General features: G+C 43.2%; 1 protein-coding gene across 3 annotated transcripts in view; it reads right to left on the bottom strand.

The window, feature by feature from the left end:
- Dhx57 (DExH-box helicase 57) overlaps positions 1-27,380 on the bottom strand; it is a 57,981-nt gene that overhangs the window by 23,808 nt on the left and 6,793 nt on the right. For 2 of the 3 annotated variants that reach the window (XM_028855196.2, XM_037198018.1), the window contains exons 4-14: positions 23,299-23,510; positions 17,842-18,000; positions 15,938-16,126; positions 14,638-15,476; positions 12,691-12,869; positions 10,227-10,348; positions 8,752-8,947; positions 7,470-7,594; positions 5,360-5,493; positions 4,024-4,078; positions 887-1,095 (exon numbers count right to left, since the gene is read on the bottom strand). In XM_028855196.2, the coding sequence (XP_028711029.1) occupies positions 887-1,095; positions 4,024-4,078; positions 5,360-5,493; positions 7,470-7,594; positions 8,752-8,947; positions 10,227-10,348; positions 12,691-12,869; positions 14,638-15,476; positions 15,938-16,126; positions 17,842-18,000; positions 23,299-23,504 (2,413 nt within the window). In that variant the 5' untranslated portion in view covers positions 23,505-23,510. Of the gene's footprint in view, positions 1-886; positions 1,096-4,023; positions 4,079-5,359; positions 5,494-7,469; positions 7,595-8,751; positions 8,948-10,226; positions 10,349-12,690; positions 12,870-14,637; positions 15,477-15,937; positions 16,127-17,841; positions 18,001-23,298; positions 23,511-27,380 lie in introns of those variants that run through there. The other variant, XM_028855197.2, reaches the window with a different exon arrangement.

The raw sequence follows: 27,380 nt of genomic DNA, 5'->3' as shown, positions 1-27,380 counted from the left end.
TGTGAGCTGAAGACCTTCCTCAATGCTGGGCATGGTGGACTTTTATTTACATATGTATATGTATATAATTTGGGTTTCTCTGTGTTGCCCTGGCTGTCCTAGAACTTGCTCTGTAGACCAGGCTGGCCTCAAACTCATCTGCCTCCTTTGCCTCCCTAGTGCTGGGATGGAAGGCGTGTGCCACCACCTCCCTGCTATACATGGACTTTTAAAATAACATATTTTAGCTGGGTATAATAGCCTATGCCTATGGACCTAGCTACATGAGAGGTAAAGCAGGAGTTCAAGGCTAGCCTGTACAACATACTAAAACCTCTGTCTCAAAAAAATCAAAATAAATAAAATGATGGCTTTAAAAACTCCTTTAAATGCATTTTAACTGTGTTGTAGGAGATCCCCTCCTCCAGCTGCGTACTACACCTGGTTACTGTTTCTTCCTATGTGGCCTGCTGTACCTGTACCCAGAGATGAACACACAGGAAGTCCGAGATTACTACCTTGTCTTTGTCCTTAAAGCCGAGACTAGTGCCCTTCCTGCTCTTTCCCCTATCTCCTTCTATCCCTCCTTTATCTTTTGTAAATCAAAGCCTCTAACCTCTGTTACACCTTCTGCATGGTTTTCCTGTCTCTCCTAGCAAAGACTTTTAAAAATTAATGATAATGATAATAATAATAATAATAATAATAATAATAATAATAAAAAAGAAAAACCCCACCGGCAGGTATGGTAGCTGTAATCTATGCCCAAGAACTGCTGATTTTGAAAGTTTAAGGCAATGTTACTATAAAATCAAAGTCCTGTTTTTCTTTTTCTGGATCATGGTGGGAAGGAAATGACGAGCGGCTATGGGCCTCTTTAATACCGTTCCCCGAGCAAGCACGTTACCTTTGTAGCGGATCAAGAGCTGCTTGAAATCTAGCTGTTGATCTGGGACTGTGTCTTTGACGGACTCCTCCTCCTCCTGAAGCTCGAGCGCCAGGCGCAGGTCCTCCTCCACTTCCTCCAGGGCGGTTCTGTTGTGCCTGGCTTTCAGCTTTTCCTTGGCCAGCTGCTTCATGGAGCGCATATATGGGCTCCCGTCCTGTAACACATATCTGAGGGAGAAGGCAAAGGAATGTATCTTGGGGTGTGTGTTCCTGCTGAAGAAGAATGAACTCATTCCCCACTTCATTCACCCTCCGCAGAATGCGGCTCTGTTTCTGTCCAGCTCACGTGCTACCTCCCAGCAGTCCAGGATTCTGCTGCCTGTGCCCTGCTTCTGGTTGGGATGAATGCCATTGGTTCTGTCTATAGATCAGAGAAGACCATGGAGGAAATGCTACCCAGGAGGAAAGGCAGGGGCAGTCGGAGGACATTTGAGCTATGTTCTCAGTTGCAGTACCCTTAATTTTAATTCCTTCTTTGAGAATCTTATCCACCCCCGAAAAGCTCCAACTATAATTCTAAAGCAGCTAATTCCACCCTGTGCAACCAAATGTAGACCTGAATTATCAGTTCTCTTCTGAACGTTGCTACAAGACCATCTTCAAACACACGCAAGACTCTCATTAGACAGTTTGGTATTTGTTAGAGATAAACCTCTTATGGTGAAATGGAAAAGGTATACATTTGATATGAAAAGCCACTAGATCACCATGCTACAGGACTTCTGAGAGTCACTTTCAGAGGTCTTACTTTCTCATCGTTTGGGAGAAAGGATGGACATAACTACTGGAAACTACTGGAGCACTAATGGTTTCTCAGAGGCCCCGTGAAAGGTAAGGGCTGGGGGATAACGACCAAGTAGACTCTGTTCTTTCCTCCTGCCTTGCTCCTTCAGACAATTCCCATTTTAGTTCTCTTCTTTATGATTCTCTACAAGACTTTACTTGCAGAAAGGGTTCTAGGGCCTTTTAAGAAGTCTAAAATGTCATGATTCTATCATCTTTGACTTCCTCCAGCTCCTCCCCACCATCAAATGTCGTACTCTCCTTTTACAGTCAATCTTTATTCGGTTAGCATTTACCAAATGCCAGTTCTATGTAGGGGCCATGGTGGTGTGGTGTGGTGCAGTGTGTGAAGCAAAGAGCCTTTCAAGAAACTTGCAAACCAATGAGAAAAGACCAAGACAGTCACTATTCTGCAAAGCAGATTGGAAAAAGTACCATTAGAGGTGTAATAAAAATACCAAAGGCCTGTGAGCAACAAGTAGATAGAACTTTCATCAAGGTAGTACTCCAGCTGAGGGGTAAAGAATGAGCTGGGGAAAAGGGAGGGAGGAAGAGAGAGGTGACGGTCTGCTGTCCGAGATCCAGCAGTCTGCTGTCAAGGTTCATACAGCGAGTTCGTGGACATCAGGGCTGTTTTCACCTGAGTTTAGTAGTTAGTGAGAAAGACCTGATCTGCAAGTTTCTGTCACAGAAATGACAGCTAAAATCCTTTGAATCTGGAAGCCAGCAAGGATGGGTTTAATAGTAAGAAAAACAGCAAGGATCAAAGCTTGGAGGATTCTCAAGGCCAAAAAGCCATAGAGAAGTCTGTTTGTATACAATGGAAATTACCATTCCTACTCAATTTTGACACTATATAGGAACTGCTTCCTTTTGTTGTTGTTTTGTGTATGTGTGTGAGTGTGAGTGTGTGTGAGTGTGTGTGCTCGAGCCTGCCTGAGTGGGGTCAGAGGACCACTTGTGTAAGTCAGTTCTCTCCTTCCACCATGTGGGTTTCAGGATCAAACTCGGCCTGTCAGCTTGGTGGCAAGTACTTTACCCTCTAAGCCATCTAGCTTCCTCCTTCACATACATCCTTTTAAAAAAAGTTTTTTAAGATTTATTTTTAATCGGTTTAAGTGTGTGTGTCTACATGTGTATGTGTGGTGCCTGTGTGCTATAGAATAATCCTCTTGCACACTATAAAGATTTGTCATTCAAATTGGTTTAATAAAATGCTGACTGGCTGGTAACCAGGCAGGACAACCAAACTAGGAGAATGATGAGAAGAAAGGCAGAATCAGAAGAGACATCAGCCAGCTGAGGAAGTAGGATGTGTAGAAAATGAGGTAACAAGTCATGAGCCATGTGGCAAAGCACAGATGAGAAATATGGGTTAATTTAAATGTAAGAGTTAGCTAGTAACAAGCCTGAGCTATTAACCGAGCATTTATAATTTATGTTAAGTCTCCAAGTCAGTTATTTGGGAAGTGGCTGCCAGTTATTTGAAAGCAGGTGGTCAGGACAGGAAAAATCTGCCTACACCCATGGAGGCCAGGGGTGTCAGATCCCCCAAGACTGGAGTTACAGATAGCCATGAGCCACTATGTAGATACTGGGAATGGAGCCTATGTCCTCTAGTAGAGCAGCCAGTACTCTTAACCGCTGAGCCATCTTTCCAGTTCTCTGCAGACATCCTAACATTCAGCCTATATTATAAGTTTCCTGAGAGCATGATGATGATGAAATAGCTAACATTTATGAAGTGTGTATTGCGTGTCACAATTCTAAGCACTTTTCTTTCTTTCTTTCTTTCTTTCTTTCTTTCTTCTTTTCTTTCTTTCTTTTTTTTTTTTTTTTTTTTTTTTTCAGTTTTAATCTTTAGCCAAGTAGGTACTTATAAAAGCCAAAAGAGAGAATCAGATCTTTGGAGCTGGAGTTACAGGCAACTGTGAGCCACCCAATCTGGTTGCTGGGAATTGAACTCAGGTCCTCTAGAAGAGCAGCAAGTGTTAATTCGTTACTCTATTAGTTCCTCACTTGGTCCTCATGAACCAGGGAGGTGCTAATATTAACGGGCCCATTTGACACATGATGAAATTGAGTTCGAAGATACTCAACTACCTGTCAGAGTTAGTTAATAAGGAGCAGGACCTAAATACAAAAAGTCTGTTTGCCGACAGAAAGAAGAAAACAAAATACTCAATGGAAAAGTTAACTAAAAGTCTAAAGATAATTAAAAAGGAAGGTTAGTATCCTGGTATGCTGAAGATAAACAAGAACTGTGTTTTCAAAGATTTTTTTTTGATGAATTTCAATTAATATCTTCCTTACCTTGTCATAGCAATTGCATCCTCCAGAAAAAACTGATCAACAGGAAATGCACGGCCTAGAAAAACAAGAAAATAAACTAGAAAGGCATCAGAATACCCAGAGCTGGAAACTGTGTCTGTGTGTGTGTGTGTGTGTGTGTGTGTGTGTGTGTGTGTGTGTATGTGTGTTCACTATCTACATATTAAAACAATACCTGGAATAATAAAGTATTGTCAGTTCTGTGTTCTTGGAAGTACTTCGTTTGTTTTTGTTTTGTTTTTTTTCAGAGCTGAGGCCTGAACCCAGGGCCTTGTGTTACCACTGAGCTAAATCCCCAACCCCTTGTTTGTTTGTTTTTTGAGACATGGTCTCTCTACATAGCCCTAGCTGTCCTGGAACTCACTACATAGACTAGGCTGGCCTTGAACTCACAGAGATCCTCTGCCTCTGTCTCCTGAGTGCTGGGATGAAAGGTGTGCGCCACCACACCCAGCATAAAAGTATTCTTAAAAAGGTTTTGATGACAGAAATTGGTAGGCGTAGGTTCTAATTAGTAGAGAGAACAGAAGTGGATAGGAAAGAAATGATCATTTCCTAATGGGACTTTTAAAACCCATTACACCATTTCTTTCTTCCAGCTCCTCCACACAGAGACTTGAAGCATTCAATGCTGTATTTTAGACACAGCGTATACTTCCTTCTTTTCTACTACTTCCACCACTTGCAAAACAAGCTCCCATGATGCTATTACTTCAGTCAGGGTTCCAAATTGTCCCTGTGGACAGGGATAGCCCCGGCTCAGAAGGGTAATCACCCCACAGAGGCTGTGGAAACACCAAAAGAAAACAGACTACCCAACCTCATGTTCTCACAGAATGGACCAGTATCTGGAAATTTAGCATAATCCGTAAGTGAACAAATATGGTATAAATAGACATATCTTCCCTTTCTACAACATATTATCCCTAAAAACACACATTTGGATGTTAAACACAATGGGATGCTAGAAATCCTAAGAATTATGACTTTAAAAGGTCACACACAGGGCGGGGGCGAGCTAATAGATCAGCAGAGCAGCAATTCTGAGTTCATCCAGGACAGCTAAAAACACAAAAACCGTCTCAAAAAAAAAAAAAAAAAAAAAAAAAAAAAGGTCACACACAAAATTACAATCTGGCTATGGATAATAACCTCTTCCTCTGCTGCTTTACATTGGGATGTTTTGTCGTAAATGAATTGCTTCTCTAGAGACAGGCAGAAATTCCTCTGTTTTGAAGGAACTTTGAAGTATGGCCGTTGCTTACTCAGAGCGACACACAGCAACAGAAGCAGGCTGCTGAGCAGTGTGCTTGCTTACCTGGAATAGTGATCACTGGGCAATAGCTGAAATACTTGGAGAAGAGCCCGGCATCCAGAGTTGCGCTCATGAGAATGACCTGGAGGGTCCGTCTCTGTGACAAAATGTCCTTTAAAACGAGCAGTAGGAAGTCACTAGAGACAAGAAAAGACACCTGTGGGTCAGACACATGCAACATATGGAAACTAATGACTTTTGTGTATTTGAGTATTTAAGACTTAGAGGAAAAATGTAAAACTTAGAGGTACTGAAGTCCTGACTGTGAACAGTTCAGAATTTAAAAATACAAAATACCAGTTCTCTTCAACTAAATTCAGTGCAATGCCAATCAAAATACAAATAGGATTTATCGCTGAAGTTAACCATTCTAATTCTTTATAGGTATACAAAATACGCACGTGAAGATTTTCGCTATAGCACGTCTGGAAGAGCACAGAATCAGAAATAGCCAACTGCAGCAGAATCTAGTTATGGAATGGCAGGAGCTGATACAGGCTAAGCTAGAGGTCTAGATAATGACACTCCTAAGCCTGTTGTTAGTGAAAAGCAAACCACAAAACCTCCCATAAGCTGTGGAGCGATACACGCTGCAGAAGAGCAGAACTCCAGACAACTACCTTAACAGGCCTAGGCTACCCCCCACTTCCTGCACTCTATGATCAGCAGAGCGACTGCTGCTTCTGCTTCAACGTCGACCCCTGTGTGCTGTTCTTCTCGAAGTCCTCCAGTGAGTCCTCAGTGGTGCTTACTAACACGGCTATCTATCTATCGGATACAGTCTGTACCCCATCCTCATTTCCTGCTGCTCCACCCCCTAGTGAGCTGCAGGACTCCATTCCTGATGTCCCTGAGGAATGCAGCTGAGGTCTGCCTGGCTGTAACTTCCCGAGTGAGTCTCTGCCAGCCGCTCACACGGACGGCCCCTCACTTCTTCAAGCCTTTACTCAAAACACATGTTCAGCAAGGCTTTCCTTGGCTTACCTATTAAAACGAACCCCACATCCCGCCACGCATTTCGTTTCTCCTTAGAACTTAATACTTCGTATTTTACTTACTTACCATACTATTGGGCTCCCCTAAGAACAGAGTGCAAACTCTCAAGGACAAGGACTTGGGGTGTTTGGTGCAGTCGCTCACTACTCCACTGCTCACGACAACACCGACTGACCAATGAATATTTATTAACTTACAAAATAAACACATTTCTATAAGGCACCACCTGAAAACAAAAGATTTCTAATCAAGTGACAGGTAGTCTTTTGTTCATGTGTTTTCTGTTTGGTTTTTCAAGACAGTGTTTCCTCTGTGTACTCCTGGCTGTCCTGGATCTCGCTCTGTAGACCAGGCTGGCCTCGAACCCACAGAGATCCGCCTGCCTCTGCCTCCTGAGTGCTGGGATTAAAGGCATGTACCACCACCACCCGGCTCTAAAACTGTTTTTAATGACTTCTAATTCATTACACTAAATTCTAAGGGCCTTACTCTGGTTTGTAAGGCCTTCGGAGGTCTGGCTCCTGTTCCTTCTCTCCCGCTGTCTCCCCTGTCATCTGCTGCCCCTCAGCCACCTGGCTCTCCTCCACTGTGGCCTCCTCACGCCCTTCCCACTGCAGAATTCTCATCTGTGCTGTCCTTGTTCCCAAGTGTTAGGTGGGATTCCCTGTCAGACTTCCGTTTATGACGGAGCTGTCCCCTCTCAGAAACCTGCTCTCTGACCATCCTGTGGTGTCCCTGTCCATGGTTCCTCATTTCTCCTTCCTCTCAGACTGTGACGATGAGGAGGAACCTCTGATGCTTGCACCCCAGCAAGGACTGCACCTCTGGGCTCTAATGGTGGCGTTATAAACTGATGAATGAAGGCTTACAAATGATCAGAGGAGCAGAGGCGGCGCATGTGGACCGGTCCTCAGGGACACAGCACGAGGCCCAGGAGGCTCTCCCAACCACGGTGCTGCAGACCCTGGAGAGCAAGAAAGGAGCTCCTCCCCTCTGATTTAGACTCTTGTGGCTTTCTCACTACTACATCTATGAGACTCAGCTGGAAGCAGGGAAGGATTTCCAGCCGTGTCTCCATTTCACAGGAGCGGGTGTCCACTGGGAAACCTTCCTTCACCTTTCTTCTGTGCGCTCGTGAACTTCATCGACAATGATGTGGGTGACTCCCTGCAGAGTTGCGTCTCCTTCGAGTCTCCTCAGCAGCACGCCTGTGGTGCAGTACAACAGTCTGGTGGTCGACGACTTACAGAGAAGAGAAGAACGCCACACATTAATGCGACTTCGAAAAAGCAACTATTGGCAAGCCAAACTGAACATTAGGCAGGAAGGAACATTAGAGTCACTAGCAATCTAGCTAAGGTCAACAACACATCCTCTTCTGCTTCATATTAAAACTTTAAGACTACCACACACACACAAAAAAAAAAACAACAACAAAAAAAAAAAAAAAAAAAAAAAAAAAAAAAAACAAAACAACACCCAAGTACTAGTATAAAACTGTTTCATTTGTTTTTTGAGACAGGGTGAATGTAGTCTCAGGTATCCTGGAGCTTGCTATATAGACCAGGATGGTCTAGAACACAGAGAGATCCTTCTGCTTCTGCCTCTCAAGTGCTGGGAGTAAAGGAGTGTACCACTAGGCCTGGTACAAAACATTTCTTTAAAGTGGGTGTTTAAGTCAAGTCTACATTTGCTTCCGGTTTACTAGCAAGATCACTTTTGCTAATTAAGAATAGAAAGCCAGGGCTGAGCCGGGCGTTGGTGGCGCAAGCCTTTAATCCCAGCACTCGGGAGGCAGAGCCAGGCGGATCTCTGTGAGTTCGAGGCAGCCTGGCTACCAAGTGAGCTCCAGAAAGGCGCAAAGCTACACAGAGAAACCTGTCTCAAAAAACCAAAAAAAAAAAAAAAAAAAAAAAAAAAAAAAAAGAAAGCCAGGGCTGGAGAGATGGCTCAGCAGTTAGGAGCACTTGCTGTTCCTGTAGAGGGCCCAGTACCTACATGGCAGCCTACAGTCATCCATAACTTCAGATCCAGGGATCCCATGCCTGGCCTCTGCAAACACCAGGCATGCACATGGTGCACACACATACATGCAGGCAAACACACACATACACATGTATACATATGATGTGTATATATTATGTATATATGTATATAACACATAAACACACACACATATACTAAAATAAATCTAAAAAAGGTTTACAAGAAGATAGAAAGCTCATATAAAGCGTATTTGGTGCAATCAGATAAGAGTTCCTCCATCAGAATGTTTCTCCAGGGATTCCAACCCACTGAAGGTGATTATTAATAAACTGCCTGTCAGTCTCCAGATCCCCCAAATTCTTTATGTCTGAACACTGAATCCTGTTACCAGCAAGTAGGCAGAGCATACACACCTTGACACTTTCCAGCCGGATCTGGTATCCCACGGTCACACCCACCCTTTCTGCTCGTTCTTTAGCGACACGTTCAGCCACAGAGATCGCAGAGATTCGTCGGGGTTGGGTGCAGATGATGTTCGCCACCCTCGCCGGTGGCCCATTCAGGGAATTATCCAGAATAAACTGTGGAATCTGTGTGGTTTTCCCACACCTGTATGTCAAAACAAAGGAGTCCTAAAATGAAGTTTTCAAGGGCTAGTTAACAAAGTAATCACAGGCCACACTACTAAAGCTAGCTAGAGCCACGCTCCTCACTTGTGCCTAGCACTACCGCCACTTGGTGCCCAGACCTAACAACTCCTAGGAGCAGGACACTCAAACGATAGTCTAATGCCACTTGGAAAATGAGGGCCATGGGAAAGACATACTTTAGATCTAAACGCCTCTAGGGATGTGAACTCTGGATATGGATCCCAAAGAAAATGAGTGTTAGCTTACGATTTAAGTATTCTAGGGGTTTGGAGAGAGGGCTCAGTGGGTAAGAGGGCTTGCTGTGCAACATGAGGACCTGAGTTCAAATCCTGAGTACTCAGGTAAGAAGCTGGACACGATCGTGCACGCCCCTGTAACCCAGTGCTGGGGTACGGCGGGGACAATGGAGGATCGACGGACAATGGAGCTTGCTGGCCTCAGACTAGTTCCAGGTTCAGTGAGACCTTGTCAAGGGATTAAGGCAGACTGATAGAGCCAGCCACCTGACATCTTCCTATGGCCTCTCTACACATGAGCTTGTACACCTGTACACACAACCCCGACACACACACACACACACATGCACGCACGCACGTAGCACACAAATGTTTTATAGTCTTATCTTTGATGTAGATTGATTTGGCAATAAATGGACTGAAATAGAGAAACTAGAAGATATAAAATTATGACTATCTTAGTTGAGTCTCAGCACAAATATAATAATTCTTTGTACAATCCTGCACAGAAAACGAAATTAAGACTAAGAGTTCCCCTGGATAAGCAGGTTTGCTTTCCATTGAGAGTATGGAACAGGAAAAAAAACAAACCTATGTTACTTAAGTTGTGGCTCAAAAGAAGAAAACTAAACAACAAGCTTTAAAGAAAGTGGGATAAACGCAGGAGACACGCAGCAGAACTCTATTTCTGATTTCACACTGGTCTTGTGAACAGCTGTACCTAGACTTCTGCATCAGAGGAGTCCACAGACAGAGGCCCACACCTACAAGAGGAATTTCTGAGCTCTGTCTGGATGCTGTAGTTTGGTCCAGAGACTACGGAAGTGGCACAAAAACCATCTCTGTGGACTATCATTTAATATTTGACATTGTGAACAAAATGTGCAAATAACGTCAGCTACAGTTTTGTTTTTTTTTTTTAAAGTTGACCTGCTTAAGGTAGCCAGTGTTCCCGCCCTATGTGTACACTAGAGCTGCATTTGAAGTAAACCACTTTCTTACCCAGTCATACCACTTATGACAACCACTTGGTGCTTGCTCAACATTTTAAGAATCGTTTCTCTTTCTTCCCAGGCAGGCAGTAATTGTCTTTCTTGTAGAATTGTGTAGAACTGTCTGGAAGTCTAAGAAAAGTCAAGGAGAAGGCAGCAGATGAGTTACTGTTAGTTACCTTTCACAAAACTCAGCTTCGGATCCCACAGTGAGACACACCCTTCCTGCTTTTTCTTTAGGGATTTGCTCTCATAGCTCAGACACAGCAGGCCTGAACGCAGGGGACTTCAGTTAGAAGGCCGGCTGCTGAGTCCAGAGCAGCAGTGGAATCAGAACAAATGTCCATAGCTAAATAAACTGAAGGTATAAGCCTCTCCTGCTTAGCACTTACCTGATCCTTCCCAAAGGGAATATTCCTACCAACACCACCATAAAACCTTTCACAATAAAACAATTCACACGTGCACTGTCCAGTGCAGTTAATTCTGGCCACATGGAGCGACCGAGCCCTTGACATATACAAAGTTCTTCTGAGGAACTGAACCTATTTTAATAGTAAATTCAATGAGTAATTTAAAGGTAAATGGCCAAAGCTGGTTAGGAGCTGCTGGAGCAGACAGCACAGCTCTATCCCACATCAGATGGTCCCTGGATCAACAGTAAGAGGGACTGCCAAAGCTTTCTGTTCGGCCATTCACCATAACCACGTAAATCAGTGTCACCACTAAAGGTCACTCCCCCGAACACTGCATTGTATGCTAATGCTATGGGGGAGAGAAGATGGACTGTGGACAGTTGGCTGGTGCAGGGTTGGAGATGTGTGGGAGGGAAAACCGCTAACGGTCTATAGCACAGCCCAGGCCGAAGCAGGAAGAACAGAAGTTCAAAGTCATTCTGTGGTTAAGTTCTGGCCAGCGTGGGCTAGAGACCCTGTCTTATTCATATATCAAAATAAAGGATTTGTTTGTTTTTTGTTTTTGGTTTTTCGAGACAGGGTTTCTCTGTGTAGTTTTGGTGCCTGTCCTGGATCTTGCTCTGTAGACCAGGCTGGCCTTGAACTCACAGAGATCCACCTGACCAGCACTAATCATATCATACACATGTATGGGAATGTCATACTAACAAGTATATACATGTCAACTAAACATAAAATTTTAGCATTGGAGAGACAGCTCAGTGGTTAGGAGCTGTACTGTACTGCTCTTTCAGAGGACTAGAGTTCAAGTCCCAGCACCTACATCAGGTGGCTTATAACCATCAGTCTAGTTCCAGGGATCCAATGTCCTCTTCTGATCTAGGAAGCTACCTGACCTGCACACATGTGGGGCACATAAACTCATGTAGATACAACACAAATGAATACATAACAATACTCTTTAAAAGTAAAATAAAAATTTAAAAATAAAGAATTATTTGCTATACTTTGGAGTAATATAGAGATCCACCTGCCTCTGCCTTCCAAGTGCTGGGATTAAAGGCGTGCGCCACCAATGCCCGGCCAACGATTTCTTTTAAAACATTTTTCATGTCAATGTAAAAACAGTGCGGACTTTTGAGACAGCTGGCTTGAATCTGTCACCACTTACTATCCATGAGACCTCAGGTACATTGTTTATCCTGGGAGTCTGAAATGGCATATAAGTCTTTTTCCCTTCTCTTAGACATGGATTTGCTAATGCAAATCACAGTATTAATATTCCCTTCAAATATTAAATTAGCTATTATTACACCAAAGATTCTGAGAACATTTGGTATACACATGGCATTTGATATTTGCCAGCTGAGGAGAGTCCCCAAAGCACCTAGGACATGTACCTAAATTTGCAGCGGCATGTAGAAAAGTCTATCCACTCAGGGAGTGGTGACTCATACCTGTAGCTAGATAGCAAGATCTTGTTCCAAAAGGCCAGAAAAGAAAACAAAACACCAAAACCAAACAAACAACCCAGGTGGTGGTGCTCACCTTTAATCCCAGCTCTCAGGAGACAGAGGCAGGCTGATCTCTGTGAGTTTGAGGCCAGCCTGGACTACAGAGTGAGTTCCAGGACAGCCAGGACTGTTACACAGAGCAACCCAGTCCTGGGGAGGAAAAGAGAAAAGGAAACGGAAAAGAAAGGATGGTGGAAGGGGCAGGAGAAGAAGGAGTTGTGTTTTTTTTTTTTTTGTTTTTTTTTTTTGGTTTTTCGAGACAGGTTTCTCTGTGTAGCTTTGCGCCTTTCCTGGAACTCACTTTGGAGACCAGGCTGGCCTCAAACTCACAGAGATTCGCCTGCCTCTGCCTCCCGAGTGCTGGGATTAAAGGCGTGCACCACCACCACCACCACCACCACCACCACCACCACCACCACCCAGCAGAGAAGGAGTTTTAACCATGCAGAGTGAACGAGAGACAAGGAGGAAGGGTGGCCAAAGCCTCCCATTCCAGCCACTGCACCCGGACCTCAGGGAGGTGATGCTGGAGCTCCTGCAGTACCTGTTTCAGCCGGAACTGCTTGCACATCTTCATATTCTCAGCATAGACTGACTTTGCAGGCCACTCGTACTTCTTGTAACTCTTTTTCTTCAGGTTCACGTAGCTTTCATTCTCCACTATGACTTCGGCCGGACCCTCATCCTCATCTGCATCCTCCTCCGGTTCTGAGAATCTTTCCGCTTGAATGAAGTAGAAGGAAACATTTTCAGTTTGTCCTTTCTTTAGGAAAGGGAAAAACTCAATAATAACAAAGTCACAACTGCAACAACACGAGACAAAGGAAACAGTGAAGCGTGAATGAAACCGGTTCATTCACTTCGATACTACTTCTACGAAAGGACTTAAAATGCTAACACCAGCTTCCCTCAAGAATAAACCATGCTAATAAATCAAAGTAATGATGAAGTTTTTTTTTTTGTTTGTTTGTTTTTGTTTTTTGTTTTTTTTGAGACAGGGTTTCTTCATGTAGCCCTGGAACTTGCTCTGTAGACCAGGCTGGCCTCGAACTCAGAGATCTGCCCACCTCTGCCTCCCGAGTGCTGGAATTAAAGGTGTGTCAAAGCTTCCAATTCAAGGAATTAACATAGAGTGTCTCAGTTACTTGCAAGTGTCCCCCAGATTCAATGGTATAAAATGACCCCAATGTCTATGAAATGATCTACTGATCCATAAAACGTGGCAGATCCATGTAATGAAATATCCCTCAACAACAACAAGGAATGAATACACACTCTGGCACTCATGAGCTTTGAAAACATTATGCTAAGTGAAAGAATCCAGCTTCCAAAAGCTTCCTACCATATGATTCCATTTTTATGAAATGCATAGAGTAGCAAACTTGTGAACATGGACTATGGAATAATAGGACTAATAACAAGGGACTATGTACAGGTTTATTTCAGGGTAATCAGTAGTGATCATAATTATGAAACTCTAAAACATAAAAAAAATCCTATTGAATGACATCCTTCAAATAGGTAAATTTTATGGCATATAAATTATATTCAGTAATGTTACTGAAAAGTCAGACTAAGGATGTCGCTCAGTATAGAGTACTTGCCTGGCATGAGAAAGGTCAGAGGTTCAATCCCTAGTACCATCCAAACCAAACAAACACACACACACCAAAACAAAGAACCTTCCATGACATCTAATTTGCCATTTCCCAGGGGACACGTGTGAATGCCATGTCCTAGAGGTGAGTCAGGGGCGGGGAAGTCCTAGCTCACTACCCAGCATCCCAGCTCACTGCGCTCTACTTGACATTTACCAGGAAACTCGGCGTTCCCCTGGCAGTGCTGTGGTTTAAACCTAGGACCTCACGCACGCCAGGCAGAGCCTTGCTGCTGAGCTATATCTCTAGCCCTTAGCCAGGAAACTCTTAGGAAAGACGGAACATTGCATTTTTCCTGAAAGACAGACAATAAGAAGTGAAAGCAAATTCTTTGATGAAGAGGAGTGTGTGGTGTAAGAATCTTTACCACAAAGCCGGACAAAGCCAGTGGCTTACATACACGTTTGTGTTTAAGGATTCATAAAAACAGCATTATTTTGATCAATTTTTTTTTTTTACTAGCCTAGAATACTAAAAACAGGAGGGAATGGATATCATATATAAAAAGTAAGCATGAGACCAAATTAAATGAGAGCATCTGAGAAAGTATCTTGAGGCCTGTCTGACCTCAGTCTACACAGTCAGGACCCTGATCCAGCTGGCCAGCTCTGCTTGTCACTCAGGCTCGGCATTCTTTACATAGTTAGAGTATACTTATACATCACCCAGACTTTCTATCTGGGGGCTCAAACCACGTGACACAGCTGGGATTCATAGTTAAGGGCAGGCACAGTGCCAGCCAGGGAATCCTCATCAGCCTCATAATGTTGTACTTTTAAACTCATTATTCTGATGTTGATCTGTCCTGTCCCTAAGATCACCATTTTACATACCTTCTGGAACTTGATTTGAAAGAAAAGAATGACTTGGGATCACTGGTCTGTGGTAGGCAGGTTTACTTGTCCTGGTGTCGGAAGGCTCCGGAGGGGACTTCGCAGGAGGAACGCTGTACTTGTGATAAGTGCTTGTGAGTAACTTGACTATCTCAGACTCCTCCTCCAAGAGGGTCATCAAGGAATACACAGCGGGTTCGGAGGTCTTTGCAAACTCCAAGGCCTTGCCATAAAGGAACTCAGAAATATGTAAACGACAAGCCAGAGGTAGGTTCTCATTGGTGGAATAGAATGCCACAAGGGGAGCTTGGTAGGGGTATTTATGGTCTTTAGAAAAGCGAATCTCAAGCTCATACAGAAAAGCTGAATCGTCCTCAATGTTAAGATGAGATTCATTTACGTTTCTCTCTGTTCTCCCAATGATTTGACTTGGGGGCACTTCATGTTTGAATTTACATTTTGATCCAAACTTACAGTTTCCTTTGAGGTAAAATCTACAGGTCTCAGGCGAAGCGTCCCGTACACTGTTGGCATTTCCCTTCTGCTTGGACTTGCAGAATTTATTTGTCAAATACTCTAGTTCCAGTCCAATGGTCCAGACTCTGTTCTGAATTCGTTCTATAAATTTTTCTCCACAGATCGACCTGAGAGCGAGCGCCTCTTCCTGCCTCTGCTCCACACACTCCTGCAAGCTTATACAGACGGCTGCCTCGGAGAGCCTCATCCTCTCTCCAAATGTCTCCGAAAGACACTGCTCGAGCAGATACTCCAGCGCTGCCCCCAGATCTCCGTCACAAATCCTCAGGGCCAATTGACAGTGCTCAGTGTTGAAACCATACCTGGGGAGGGCACACGTGACAACATGCCATGTCAACAGTCTTACCACATCACTGAAGTGGAATTCACCCAGATACACACAGATGGAGTTGTAAATGTGGCCAGGTACAGTCTGTACCCTGAAAAAGCAGCTCTCATAACACTGACCCCTCCATCTTAAAAGATGCTTTTAGGCTTAAAAGATGCTTTTTAGCATCTTAAAAGATGCTCTAGCCGGGTGGTGGTGGCGGCGGCGCACGCCTTTAACCCCAGCACTTGGGAGGCAGAGCAGGCGGATCTCTGTGAGTTCGAGGCCAGCCTGGGCTACCAAGTGAGTCCCAGGAAAGGCACAAAGCTACACAGAGAAACCCTGTCTCTGTTGGCACCACCATGACAGGATGTCACAGAGAAGGCACTTGGATTTATAACGTGACACAGTTGCCTTGACTTCTCCCCAGCTTCCGTAAGTGATAAAAGCGGTCACCTGGAAAGTTTAAGCACGGCAAACGGTGAGACGGGGATTTCTGGAATAGGAGGCTCTGCTTCTTCTGGGCCGATATATTCCCAAGAAATGGGGTCGGGGATAAAGGCAGGCCCTTGTCCAGCTGGCCAGGACTGCTCTTCATCACACTCCGGCTCGTCATCCTCCTCCTCCTCTCCAGAGATCTCTCTTCTGGAGAATGGGGCATTTTCACAAAATAGATGTTAATGTCTACTTAGTTCAGAGAAAAACTCAGCAAGAGTCTAAGAATTTAATTCAAGGAGCCAAGGACATGGGACTCGGACTGCTCGTCAGCTGCTAACTTAATCTTTTAGCGAACCACTCATTTCTATCTTGGGAAATAATATTCCTTACGTACATATATGCCATCAGGTCCTATGGAAAGTCGTTTATAGAAACAAACTCTTTTTAGCTTCGCAATAACCCTGCTATTACTGAAGTCCCCATTTTTCAAATGATCAGTTAAACCTCGGAGAGGATTAGTAACTAAGGTTACATAGAGAGGAGCAATAAGATTTTTACCCTAGGGTTGGGTTAGCTCAGTGGTAGAGTGCTTGCCTAGCAAACGCAAGGCCCTGGGTTTGGTCCTCAGCTCTGAGAAAAAAAAGAATTAAAAAAAAAGAAAAGATTTTTTACCCTAGAGCCTGTACTCTTACCACAGAAGCCATCTCTTCCTCTACTTATTCATAGATACGATCCCTATCTCTCTTCTTTAATGTATAACCCTTTTCTAAGTCAGAGACAAACACAAATCTTGTAGAGGACAGAACATCTTCTATCCTGCCTGGCCGCTCACTAATTCTATCAAAGGATTTACTTAGTTATGGAATTGCTGAGGAAAGAGAAAGGCGAACCACTCAGGATTTCTAGCAAATAGGAAATGAACAAATCTCTTCAACTAATGACGGAACACAGAGAAGTTCAGATGCAATGCGGAGGTAGACAGGAGGCAACTAAGATTTCAGAAAGAAAGCTCTTTCGCTTGGGTGGATAGGCACAAAATTCAAGTTCATCTAGGGGCTGGAAAGATGGCTCAGTGGCTAAGAGCACTGGCTGTGCTTTCAGAGGACCTGAGTTCAATCCCCAGCACCCACACGGTGGCTCACAATTGTCTGTGACTCCAGTTCCACAGAATCTGATACCGTCTTCTGGCCCCTTCCGGTACCAGGCATGCAAATGGCGGCCAGGCAGCCGGCAATACAGCCATACGTTTAAGAAAAAAAGAACAACAAAAACTTATCTTGCTGGGGGGGTTGGGTCGGTGGGTGGGTGGGGAAAGCTGAGGCAGGAGGACTGCAGGGAGTCTGAGGCCAGCCTTGGCTGTATCAGCAAGAACGTGCTAACATTTGCTCTTAGGACAAGTCTCCTGCTTGTTCATACAAGTTTGCAGTTGGAATCTTTGCAATAAAACACTACCAACCCATATTAACAAGGGCCTGGAGAAAAAGAGGAACGAGGCAATCTGTGTTGCTGCTCAGAGTGGTGCAGACACACTCACCCCGAAACTGTGGCTGGGTAAACAGCTCTTGTGTTTCTCCTGCCTCACCTTCAGCTAACTGTACAGTCGTTACAGGCGCTACACCAGCAGTTCTCAACCTGTGGGCCACAGCCCCCCCCCCCCCCCCGGATGTATATCAGACATCCTGCATATCAAATGTTTACACTAGGATTCCTAGTAGTAGCAAAATCACAGTTATGCAGAGACAATGAAAATGATTCTATGGGGGGGGGGTCGGCACAACCCGAGGAACCGAATGAAAAGGGTCGCAGCCTTAGGAAGGCTGAGAACCCCTGCTCTACACTGATTCAGTACCCAACGCCGACAGGCGTCTGCGCTGTCGTCAATGTGTTCTCAATATGAAATGTACTCAAATAAGATACTTTACTCGGATCCCGCGTCCGCACCCTGTTCCTGCAGGTCTCTCAGAAGGGCTTTCACTTTCTCCTGGTTCTCGGACGTCATGTGCAGCGTCTGAAGGGGCACTTTGGTTCTGGGCTTCCATTTGGGCCGTGTCTCTTCTTTGTTTTTGTTACTGTCGCTGGGCCTGAATTAAAAGGCACATGCTCATGCGCAAAACTTTGATACCCTCATCAGAGTTCCCACACACAACACACACGGACAGCAGGAGGCATCAAATGCGCAGAGAACGCATTTTCTACAGTATCTACTGGATCTCCCTAGCCACCAGCTGACATTTTCCCCAAACTCCTTTAATTTGAAAAATTCCCAGCCTATTCTCTGACAGTGACATTTTTGAAGAGTGTAGTCCACTATCTTACAGAAATTCTCACAATCTCAAATTTATCTCATCATTTCTTCAAACTTTGTTTGGGGGAGGGATCTCACATGCTCCTATCTGACAGACCTCTTATCTATATACCCCATACTTTACTTTTCTTCCTGTTTTTAAGACAGGTCTCATGGCACAGGCTGGGGTCAACTAGTTATGTAGCCATGGATCACCTGAGTCGATCCTCTGGCCTGCCTCCACCTCCCAAGTGTGGTCCACCATGTTCTCTCTCCATTCTTGATCTTAAAGTCCACCCCTCTCTTTGGACACAATGTCCCAACCTCTTATTTCCTCTCGTGAGTCATTCGGCAGTTACCCTCATTCAGTCCTCGTTTATCTTACCTTACCTGACGTGGGGCTAAAACGGCCCAAAGAAAAAGGTCCACTCTCCCTACATTCAAGAGTAATGACCCGGCATTGGTGGTGCACGCCTTTAATCTCAGCACTCAGGAGGCAGAGGCAGGTGGATCTCTGTGAATTTAAGGCCAGCTTGGGCTACAGAGTGAGTTCCAGGAAAGGCGCAAAGCTACAGAGAAACCCTGTCTCGAAAAACTGAAAAAAGAAAAAAAGAAAAAGAAAAAATGCATTACATTCATTTATGCCGTGGAATGTTTGTTTCATGATGCAAAAATGGGGCTGGGCATGGTGGTGCACGCCTTTAATCCCAGCACTTGGGAGGCAGAGCCAGGTGGATCTCTGTGAGTTCGAGGCCAGCCTGAGCTACCAAGTGAGTTCCAGGAAAGGCGCAAAGCTACACTGAGAAACCCTGTCTTGAAAAAAAAATGATGCAAAAATGTGTTGCATTCTTTTATGTTGCATTTGTTTAACTCTGTGAAGCTGTGTTACTGTGCCTGTTAAAACACCTAATTGGTCTAATAAAGAACTGAATGGCCAATAGCTAGGCAGGAGAAAGGATAGGCGGGGTTGACAGGCAGAGAGAATAAATAGGAGGAGAAATCTAGACTCCAGAAGAGAACAAAAGAGAAGAGCTAAGAGCGACAAAAGGAGAAAGAGAGGAGGATGCCAGGGGCCAGCCACCCAGCCACCCAGCCACCCAGCCACACAGCCACACAGCAGCCAGCCACCCAGCCACACAGCCACCAGCCACCCAGCCACCCAGCCACCCAGCCACACAGCCACACAGCCACCCAGCCACCCAGCCACCCAGCCACCCAGCCACACAGCCACCCAGCCACCCAGCCACCCAGCCAGCCACGGAGTAAGGAGGAAAGAAAGGTATATAGACTAAAGAAAGGTAAAAAGCACAGAGGCAAAATGTAGTTAAAGAGAAATGGGATAATTTAAGTGAGAAAAGCTGGCTAGAAACAAGCCAAGCTAATGCCGGGCATTCATAAGTAAGACTAAGTCTCTGTGTATCTATTTGGGAGCTGGGTGGCGGGACCCATAGAGTAGAAAAACCAACTACATTACTCCACACATTACACTCCTTCCTTCATTTTTCTTCATCGCACTTACTGCCTCTATGATAGATACACTTATGGTCCTTCTATCTCAAAATTCTTTTTTTTTTTTTTTTTTAAGATTTATTTATTTATTATGTACACAGTGTTCGGCCTGCGTGCCAGATCTCATTACAGATGATTGTGAGCCACCATGTGGTTGCTGAGAATTGAACTCAGGTCCTCTGGAAGAGCTGCCAGTGATCTTTTTTTTTTTTTTGAGATCGAAAAGTAAACTTTAATTAACATCAACTTTTAATACGTGATTCTGTCACTAAAAACCAGAGTAAAGAAAATCAGTTAACAAATGGAGACAGGGATGAAATGCAGGACTGTAATGTGGACTCATGGCTGCACTTTCTTTGGCTAACTCATTAAAAAGTGCCAATTAAGTATTTTCACTCAATTTTTATTTTTTTTTAAAAAGCAGCAAATCAACATCACAACTCAAGCCTAATCTAAATGTGCACCTGACAGTGAAGCCCAGCTATGTGTGGAGTGAAAAGGGTTTTCAAAAAAGCCCATCAGATACACGACCTCCAAATCCTCAAACCAACCGCCTCTCTCTGTAGCCTGTGTCAAGTACTCACAGGGACCTGGGAGTTATTGCTGTGAAAACAACCTGGAGGACAGGGGCAGGGGTCTCAGGTACTAAGCGTAATCTGTTGAATCAAGTTAAAAAGTTGAAAACGTGGTAAGAAACCGTGTGTGGAGGGGGGACAGGGTAAGAAGGGGAGTCTGTACGCTAGTTGACCCAAAAGCAACTGAGATAGCTCTAACTTTTCAATTGGGACCAGGCATGTTAAATCTCCTTTTTTTTTTTTTTTTTTTTAAAGAAGGCAATTAAAACTTACAATTCCAACAGCCCACAAATCAAATAAAAATATTATGAAAAGAAATCAAAAGTATGTTCAGAGCTCCACCGTCCCCCCAATCTCATTTTCAGCACCCCAAGGAAAATAAAAGCATCCATGATTATCACAGATGAAAACAAAATGAATGTCACTGGAATCAATTTTTCCCCCCTGAGGTATAAAATCTATATTGAAATCTGATACTATAACAAATTGTACTTCTCATAATTCTGTTTTAATTTCCTTTAAACCCTGTTTTGATATAATTTTTATTGTTGTAAAAATGTTTTCATGATTCTGAACCTGGTTCCAGTTCTTTTCCACTTACTTTTCTATCAATATTTAATATTCCAGCTACTGGTTCTAGTTAGGAGAGCTCTTCTTCACGAGGCACATTCAGCAGAAAGGCTGACGTGCAGGAAGGAAAGCTGTGGAAGGAGCATCTATCCAGAGAGCACGTGCTGCGCCTGTTCTGGGATCTGAAGGCTGTTGGCCACTGTTCTCGATGAAGACCCTTCCAGTCTTGTAAACATCAGTGTGCGCAGTCCCACTACTTTGCAGTCTCATGTCCTGGGACAGGAAGGCTGGTTCACAGCAAGTGAAAAGCTAGAGGAGTCTGAGTTTTAATGGCTGATAAACCTTACATCCCACAGAAGAGGAAAACACATTTCCTTTTTTTGCTACTTAAGAATGTGCTGCCAGTGATCTTAACCACTGAGCCATCTTAGTGCAGTCCTCAAAATTCTTTTATGGAGATAACTACAATGTTTTACTTATTGCTACAATTCTAGTCTGTACAACACTACCCAGGTATTATAGAAAGCACTCAGCAAATAGCTAGTGAACAGTTGAACATTTAATATTCTAGGACCTATCGTGCATGTACTTTGAAAAAAAAAAAAAGATCTGCATTTAACTCAGATGTTAGGTTTTAAGCTAGGAGGTAGGGTGAAAACACACTTTGAAATTATTCTGAAAAAGCTGAGTGTGGTGCATGCTGGGATTAAAGGCGTGCACCACCACTCCATTACCTGGTTCTTTTTTTTTTTTTTTTTTTTTGAGAATGGAAAAACTTGTAGATTCTTTGGTGGGACACGTGACAACTGGGCAATTCTAATGATCATATATGAAGAACATATGTTTAAATCCTACAATCACAGACTCATTACAGCAATTAATTTGGTAGCTAGTTTAAGAAACTTATCTTCAGGACTGGAGAGATGGCTCAGCAGTTAAGAGCACTGGCTGTTCTTCCAGAGGTCCTGAGTTCAATTCCCAGCATCTACATGGAGACTCACAACTGTCTACAATGGGATCTGATGCCATCTTCTGGTGTGCAGATGTACATGTAGACAAAACTCTCATAATAAATAAATAAATCTTAAAAACAAAAAGAAACTTATCTTCTATTTGTTTCTCTTTTTCTTCTTTCTGAATACATACAGTTGAATTCACTTAGGCTAAAAGTATGTATGATCTATGATATCATCAAACCTTGAATCTACTTATATTCCTTTCTTACTAATATTCAGATGAGTAATTCCCATGAATACATTTATGTATGTGATGGTTCTAATGAAGTCTGTCCATCTTGAAGAATCCCATATACAACTTAGTACAGTTTAGGAGTCAATGGGAATTTTATATTTATACTGTATAACATGTACTAGGTATACTTAATTTTGTTTCTTTATTTTCTTAGACACAGTTTCTCTGTGTAGCCCTGGCTTTCCTGGAACTCACTTTGTAGACCAGGCTAATCTTGAACTAACAGAGATCTGCCTGCCTCAACCTCCCGAGTGCTGGGATTAAAGGTGTGCACCACCACAGCCTGGCTATATTTACTTTTTATCACCCATTAGACTTAGTAGAATTCTGTCTCTTCATTAATTAAAAGCTAGATATGAGAGAAGATTGGCTGTCATCTGTTACCAGCCACCATATGAAATACTATCAGATAATGACTGATCTAGTTGGGGAGTATGAAACTCATTAACTAGAAACACACAGATTGCATTTTGGGCTGTTTAACACCGACCTACAAAGTCTACAGAATACTTAAGATTTTTGTTTTGTTTTGTTTTTTGTGTTTTGTTTTTGAGACAGGGTTTCTCTGTGTAGCTTTGTGCCTTTCCTGGAACTCACTTGGTAACCCAGGCTGGCCTCGAACTCACAGAGATCCACCTGGCTCTGCCTCCCGAGTGCTGGAATTAAAGGCATGCGCCACCACCGCCCAGCAATACTTAAGATTTTAAACTTTGTTGTACTTTATCTCTTCAAGTATTGACTCTCCTATAAACATTTAACTCAATAGTAACATTATATTCAGTTCAGTGTTACAACGTAATTAAGGTCAGAGTTCAACCTACTTAAAAAAAAAGTTGTCATTTGCCATCATGCTTTAAAAAGGTTATAAAGAGAGAGACTGCCAGAAATTTAGAAGAGAACAATTAACTGGAAAAGAATTATTCATTCGCACCCACTTCTTGGTCATACCACGTATTAGGGACTGAAACTGTTTCCATATCCAAAACATTCAAAAAACAAAGGTCTGGTAACAAGGCCCTCTGGGTAAAGGTGCCTGCGACCAAGCCTGATGAGCTGAGTTTGGTCCCTGGGACCTACATGGTAGAAGAGAAATCCGACTCCCACACACTGTCTTTTGAGCTCCACACGCACCCCACAGCACCCACATACAAACACACACACAAATAAGACGTAGGGAAATGCATAATGACCTGGGTGTGCGCTTTGATGCAGTGAAGACACAAAAGTCATCGCCATCATCCCAAATTCTATTCGATGCCTTTCTACCGCCGCCGCCGCCGCCGCCGCCGCCACAGCCGCCCCCGTGAGATTTATTCGTGTGACCCCTGCCTCCTCTAGAAGACCCCTTTCCGTCCCCTTTGCCTGGCTTGCCCTTCCTTCTTACAGAAGAACTCATTTTCACCTGAAAGACAAAAAATTAATATAGAAACCGTAAACCACATAAAAATAGCAGTCCTTTTTTGATCATAGAAGTGGATAAAGCCTGCTTTAAATAAATAAAGAAAAATACACATTTTAAATGGGTGAGGTTGGGGGCAGATTGGCTAAATTGCTTCACATACTTTTTTTTGTTGTTGTTGTTACAAATACATGTACCTTAGGACTAACATTTAGTAAATTTCTCTGACATAGCTTTCCTAACCTAGAATGTACATGAGAGATACATGGAGGAAGTTAAACACACACACGTCTTTAATCCCAGCATTTGAGAGGCAGAGGTAGGTGGATCTCTGAGTTTGAGAGCAGCCTGGTCTACATAGTGAGTTCCAGGACAGCTGGGGCTACACAGAGAAATCCTGTCTCAATAAACAAAACAAAATAAAAAGAAATCATTAAAAATACACTAGAAATATTTAATGACTAATTCAAATAGAAAGCAGGACAGAGTAAACTAGAAACAAAGGAACAGACACAAGATATAGTTAACAACAACTAGAATGTTATGATAGACATAACTCCCACCATATTAATTATAACAATAAATGTGAATGGAATAAATAATCCAATCAAAAAGATTTTCAGGCTCATCCTTTTTTTTTTTAAGGAAGGAACTATAAATTCAAATATACAAACAAAAGGATGGAAAAAATGAATTAAATATCTGATAATTTATGTTTCAGATATTATGTGCCAATAAGAAATTACAGGAAAGGTAGAACAGCTATGTGAATATCAGACAGAATAGACTATATAGAACAAAAAAATGTTACTTGAGATAAAAATGGTACATTGTAATTATAAAAGGGTCAACTAAGAAGAAAGATACAAGTATAAGCATATATGTACCTGACAATAAAGCAGCCAAATTCACAAAGAAACAGACATGTGGTAACAGTAGCACCCACTTCCATATGGTAGAACTAGTGGATGAGCAACAAGGAATGTCCTGGATCTCACTCTGCAGACGAGACTGGCCTCAAACTCACACTCAGAGATCCGCCTGCCTCTGCCCCCTGAGAGCAGGGATTAAAGGAAGGCGCCACCATGCCCAGCTACCTCAATAAACTTTTAGAAGACAGAAATAATACAAAACATGCTCTGCCACGAAAATAAAATGAAATTTGAAATTAAAAGCAGGCACAAATTGATCAACTCACAAATACAGATATTAAAACTAGATCTGTTGGTCTTTTTTTTTTTTTCTCAAGATCCTTCCTGATTTTATGTATGTATGTATGTACGTACTGAGTGTTTATTTTGTCTTCTTCTCCTACACCTAGAAAGCTCTTTGGAGGCAGTAACTATGTCGATTTTGGTCGCGAGTGTACCTCTAGGATATGTAACATCTGGCAGAAAGCAGGAATTAAACATGTGCTGGGGTGTGAATGACTGATGGTTAATGAATAATTTCTGAGAGAATGAAGATTCATTCGTGAATTTGTCTATTCTACAAATATGTATTGAACATTTATGTGGGGGATCTTGGGGATTTAACAGCTAAGACTAAAGTCATGCTTTGTGAGGCTTCCTTTCTAGAGGGTTTGGTGGATTATAAACACAGGGACTATCCATCAAGACTTAGCCTGTTTTCCTCTGCTCTACCAGAATACGTAAGATTGGGTAATTTACAAAGACCGAAGGTTTATTCGGGCTCACAGTTCTGAGCATTAGGAAGTTCAAAGCACACTGCATCTGAGCAGATGACAGCCAGAGCCTTGCACTAGGTAGGTCTTGGCAGGACAGAAGGGAAGAGGGACAAGAGGGCTTAAGGAAGAGGCAAAGCACAAGGGATGACCTTGCTTTAGAGTGACTATCTACTCTCCCTTGAGGTATTAATCTCTTTTAATTACCTAATCACCCTTAAAGAATCCAACTCCTAATACTGGTTAATCAATATCAAAATAAATTTTTTTTTGTTTGCTTTGCTTTTTTTTTTTTTTTTTTTTTTTTTGAGACAGGGTTTCTCTGTGTAACTTCTGGCTGGCCTTGAACTCACAGAGATCCACCAGCCTCTGCCTCCTGAGACATGTACCACCACTGGCTCAATACAAGTTTTTGAGGGGACAGATAATATCTGAACTACGGTAACAGAGAACTGGTTGCTCCCTAGAGGTGGAAGGTGTTCCTTTGCTGAAGACACCATACACTTCAGACATAGTGCCCAAAGGAGCTGAGCTGGATCTGACCTGAAAGCCTCCTCCCTGAGGAGTAGCTTTCATGGTACCAGAAAGCACCATGCAAGCTTCCGTGAGAGAGAAGCAAATCGTCTTGCCCAGCTTCAATATCTATGAAACACAACAACCAGCCAGGCACAATAACCCTAAGGGGGTAATAGTGGCACGCACACCTTGGTAGCAACCAACGGCTGGTAACTCTCTGCCTTCTTTCTCTTTACTCTGAGCTCTGAAATCTGACAGTTCTCACCCCTCATCAAAGAAACCTCTTTTTGCCACAGACAAAACCATTACAGAAAATTACAATCGATCCAAAAGCAGAGAACGAGAGATCACGGTGTGATGTCCAGTCCCAACTGATACACCAATAACAACTCCTGCACCTTAGGTTCAGGTTCACTGCTGAAGGGACAGAAGGATTGTAAGAGCAAGAGGAACAGGAACTCTGTTGTGAGATTGCGTCTCCTAGAAGTGCCAGAAAGGCTACACCCATGAAGTTTCCTTAACATGGCTGCCTGGATAAGACCTGAACAAGGGCACCAATGGAAATGCTAACACAGAAGTGGGGAAAATGGTTCTCCTCAGGAAAGAGCCCCCCAATGGGTTATTCAAAACCAAGTGGTCAGCTCTGAGGTCATAAACATGCAAGTAACATTATATGGACTGAGTAGGCTGTATTTATTCAGATATGTGTGTGTGTGTCTACATATACATATGTAACAACAATAAAAGAAACAGAAGCCATGAATTTAAGGGAAAGCAAGGGAGGTATGAGGGAGGGGTTAGAAGGAGGAAAAGGATGCAAGGGTGGGTGATGAAATTATAATTTCAAAAACCATAAAAATTATTAGAGCCATGCGGTGGTGGCGCATACCTTTACTCCCAGCACTCGAGAGGCAGAGGCAGAGGCAGGCGGATCTCTGTGAGTTCAAGGCCAGCCTGGTCTACAGAGCAAGTTCCAGGACAGCCAGGGCTGTTACACAGAGAAACCTTGTCTTGAAAAACAAACAAACAAACAAACAAAAAACCAAACCAAAACAACAACAAAAACTTACTAGAAAAACAACAACAACAACAAAACCAAAAAAGCCAACTGAGGCTATTACAGGGTCGTTGATGAATGCCTCTCCAGATAACCTCTTGGCAGATACATGAACAAATGGAGAGTGTGAGCCATGAAACATTAGTGAAAAGAATACTTTGAGTAGCAACAATGGCAGATGCAAAGGTTTCAAGTCCAGAACATCAACTGGAGGCCCCGGGACTGGATGTCGGGATAAGACCAGAGTGGGTATGAAGAGAAACCAGTACCTCAATTAGGAAACTAGTATACTTGTTCAGGTTAGAGAAAAACAAAACAAAACAAAAACAAACCCCCACAATGGCTTAAAAAACTTGGGGGCGGAGACACAAGTTGTTTACACTGAAACTCCATTGGCTGTAGACAGGAGGGGCGGGATGATGCAAAAGTATCTGAGGCAGGGAGACTTTGTAGCAGGACAGGATGCTAACTCCTAAGAAGTAAGTGTTGTTTCTGGTTTGGGTTAATAGTGCAGAAAATATATACGTATCAGGGCAATCTGGCCTCGGTGGAATGCTCTGTGTGTGTGTGTGTGTGTGTGTGTGTGTGTGTGTGTGTGTATGACAATCTTGATAAC

The sequence above is a fragment of the Peromyscus leucopus genome, chromosome 22 (genome assembly GCF_004664715.2).
Source record: "Peromyscus leucopus breed LL Stock chromosome 22, UCI_PerLeu_2.1, whole genome shotgun sequence".
In the NCBI taxonomy this organism is placed as follows: domain Eukaryota; kingdom Metazoa; phylum Chordata; class Mammalia; order Rodentia; family Cricetidae; genus Peromyscus; species Peromyscus leucopus.
This window is presented reverse-complemented; position numbering and strand designations above follow the sequence as displayed.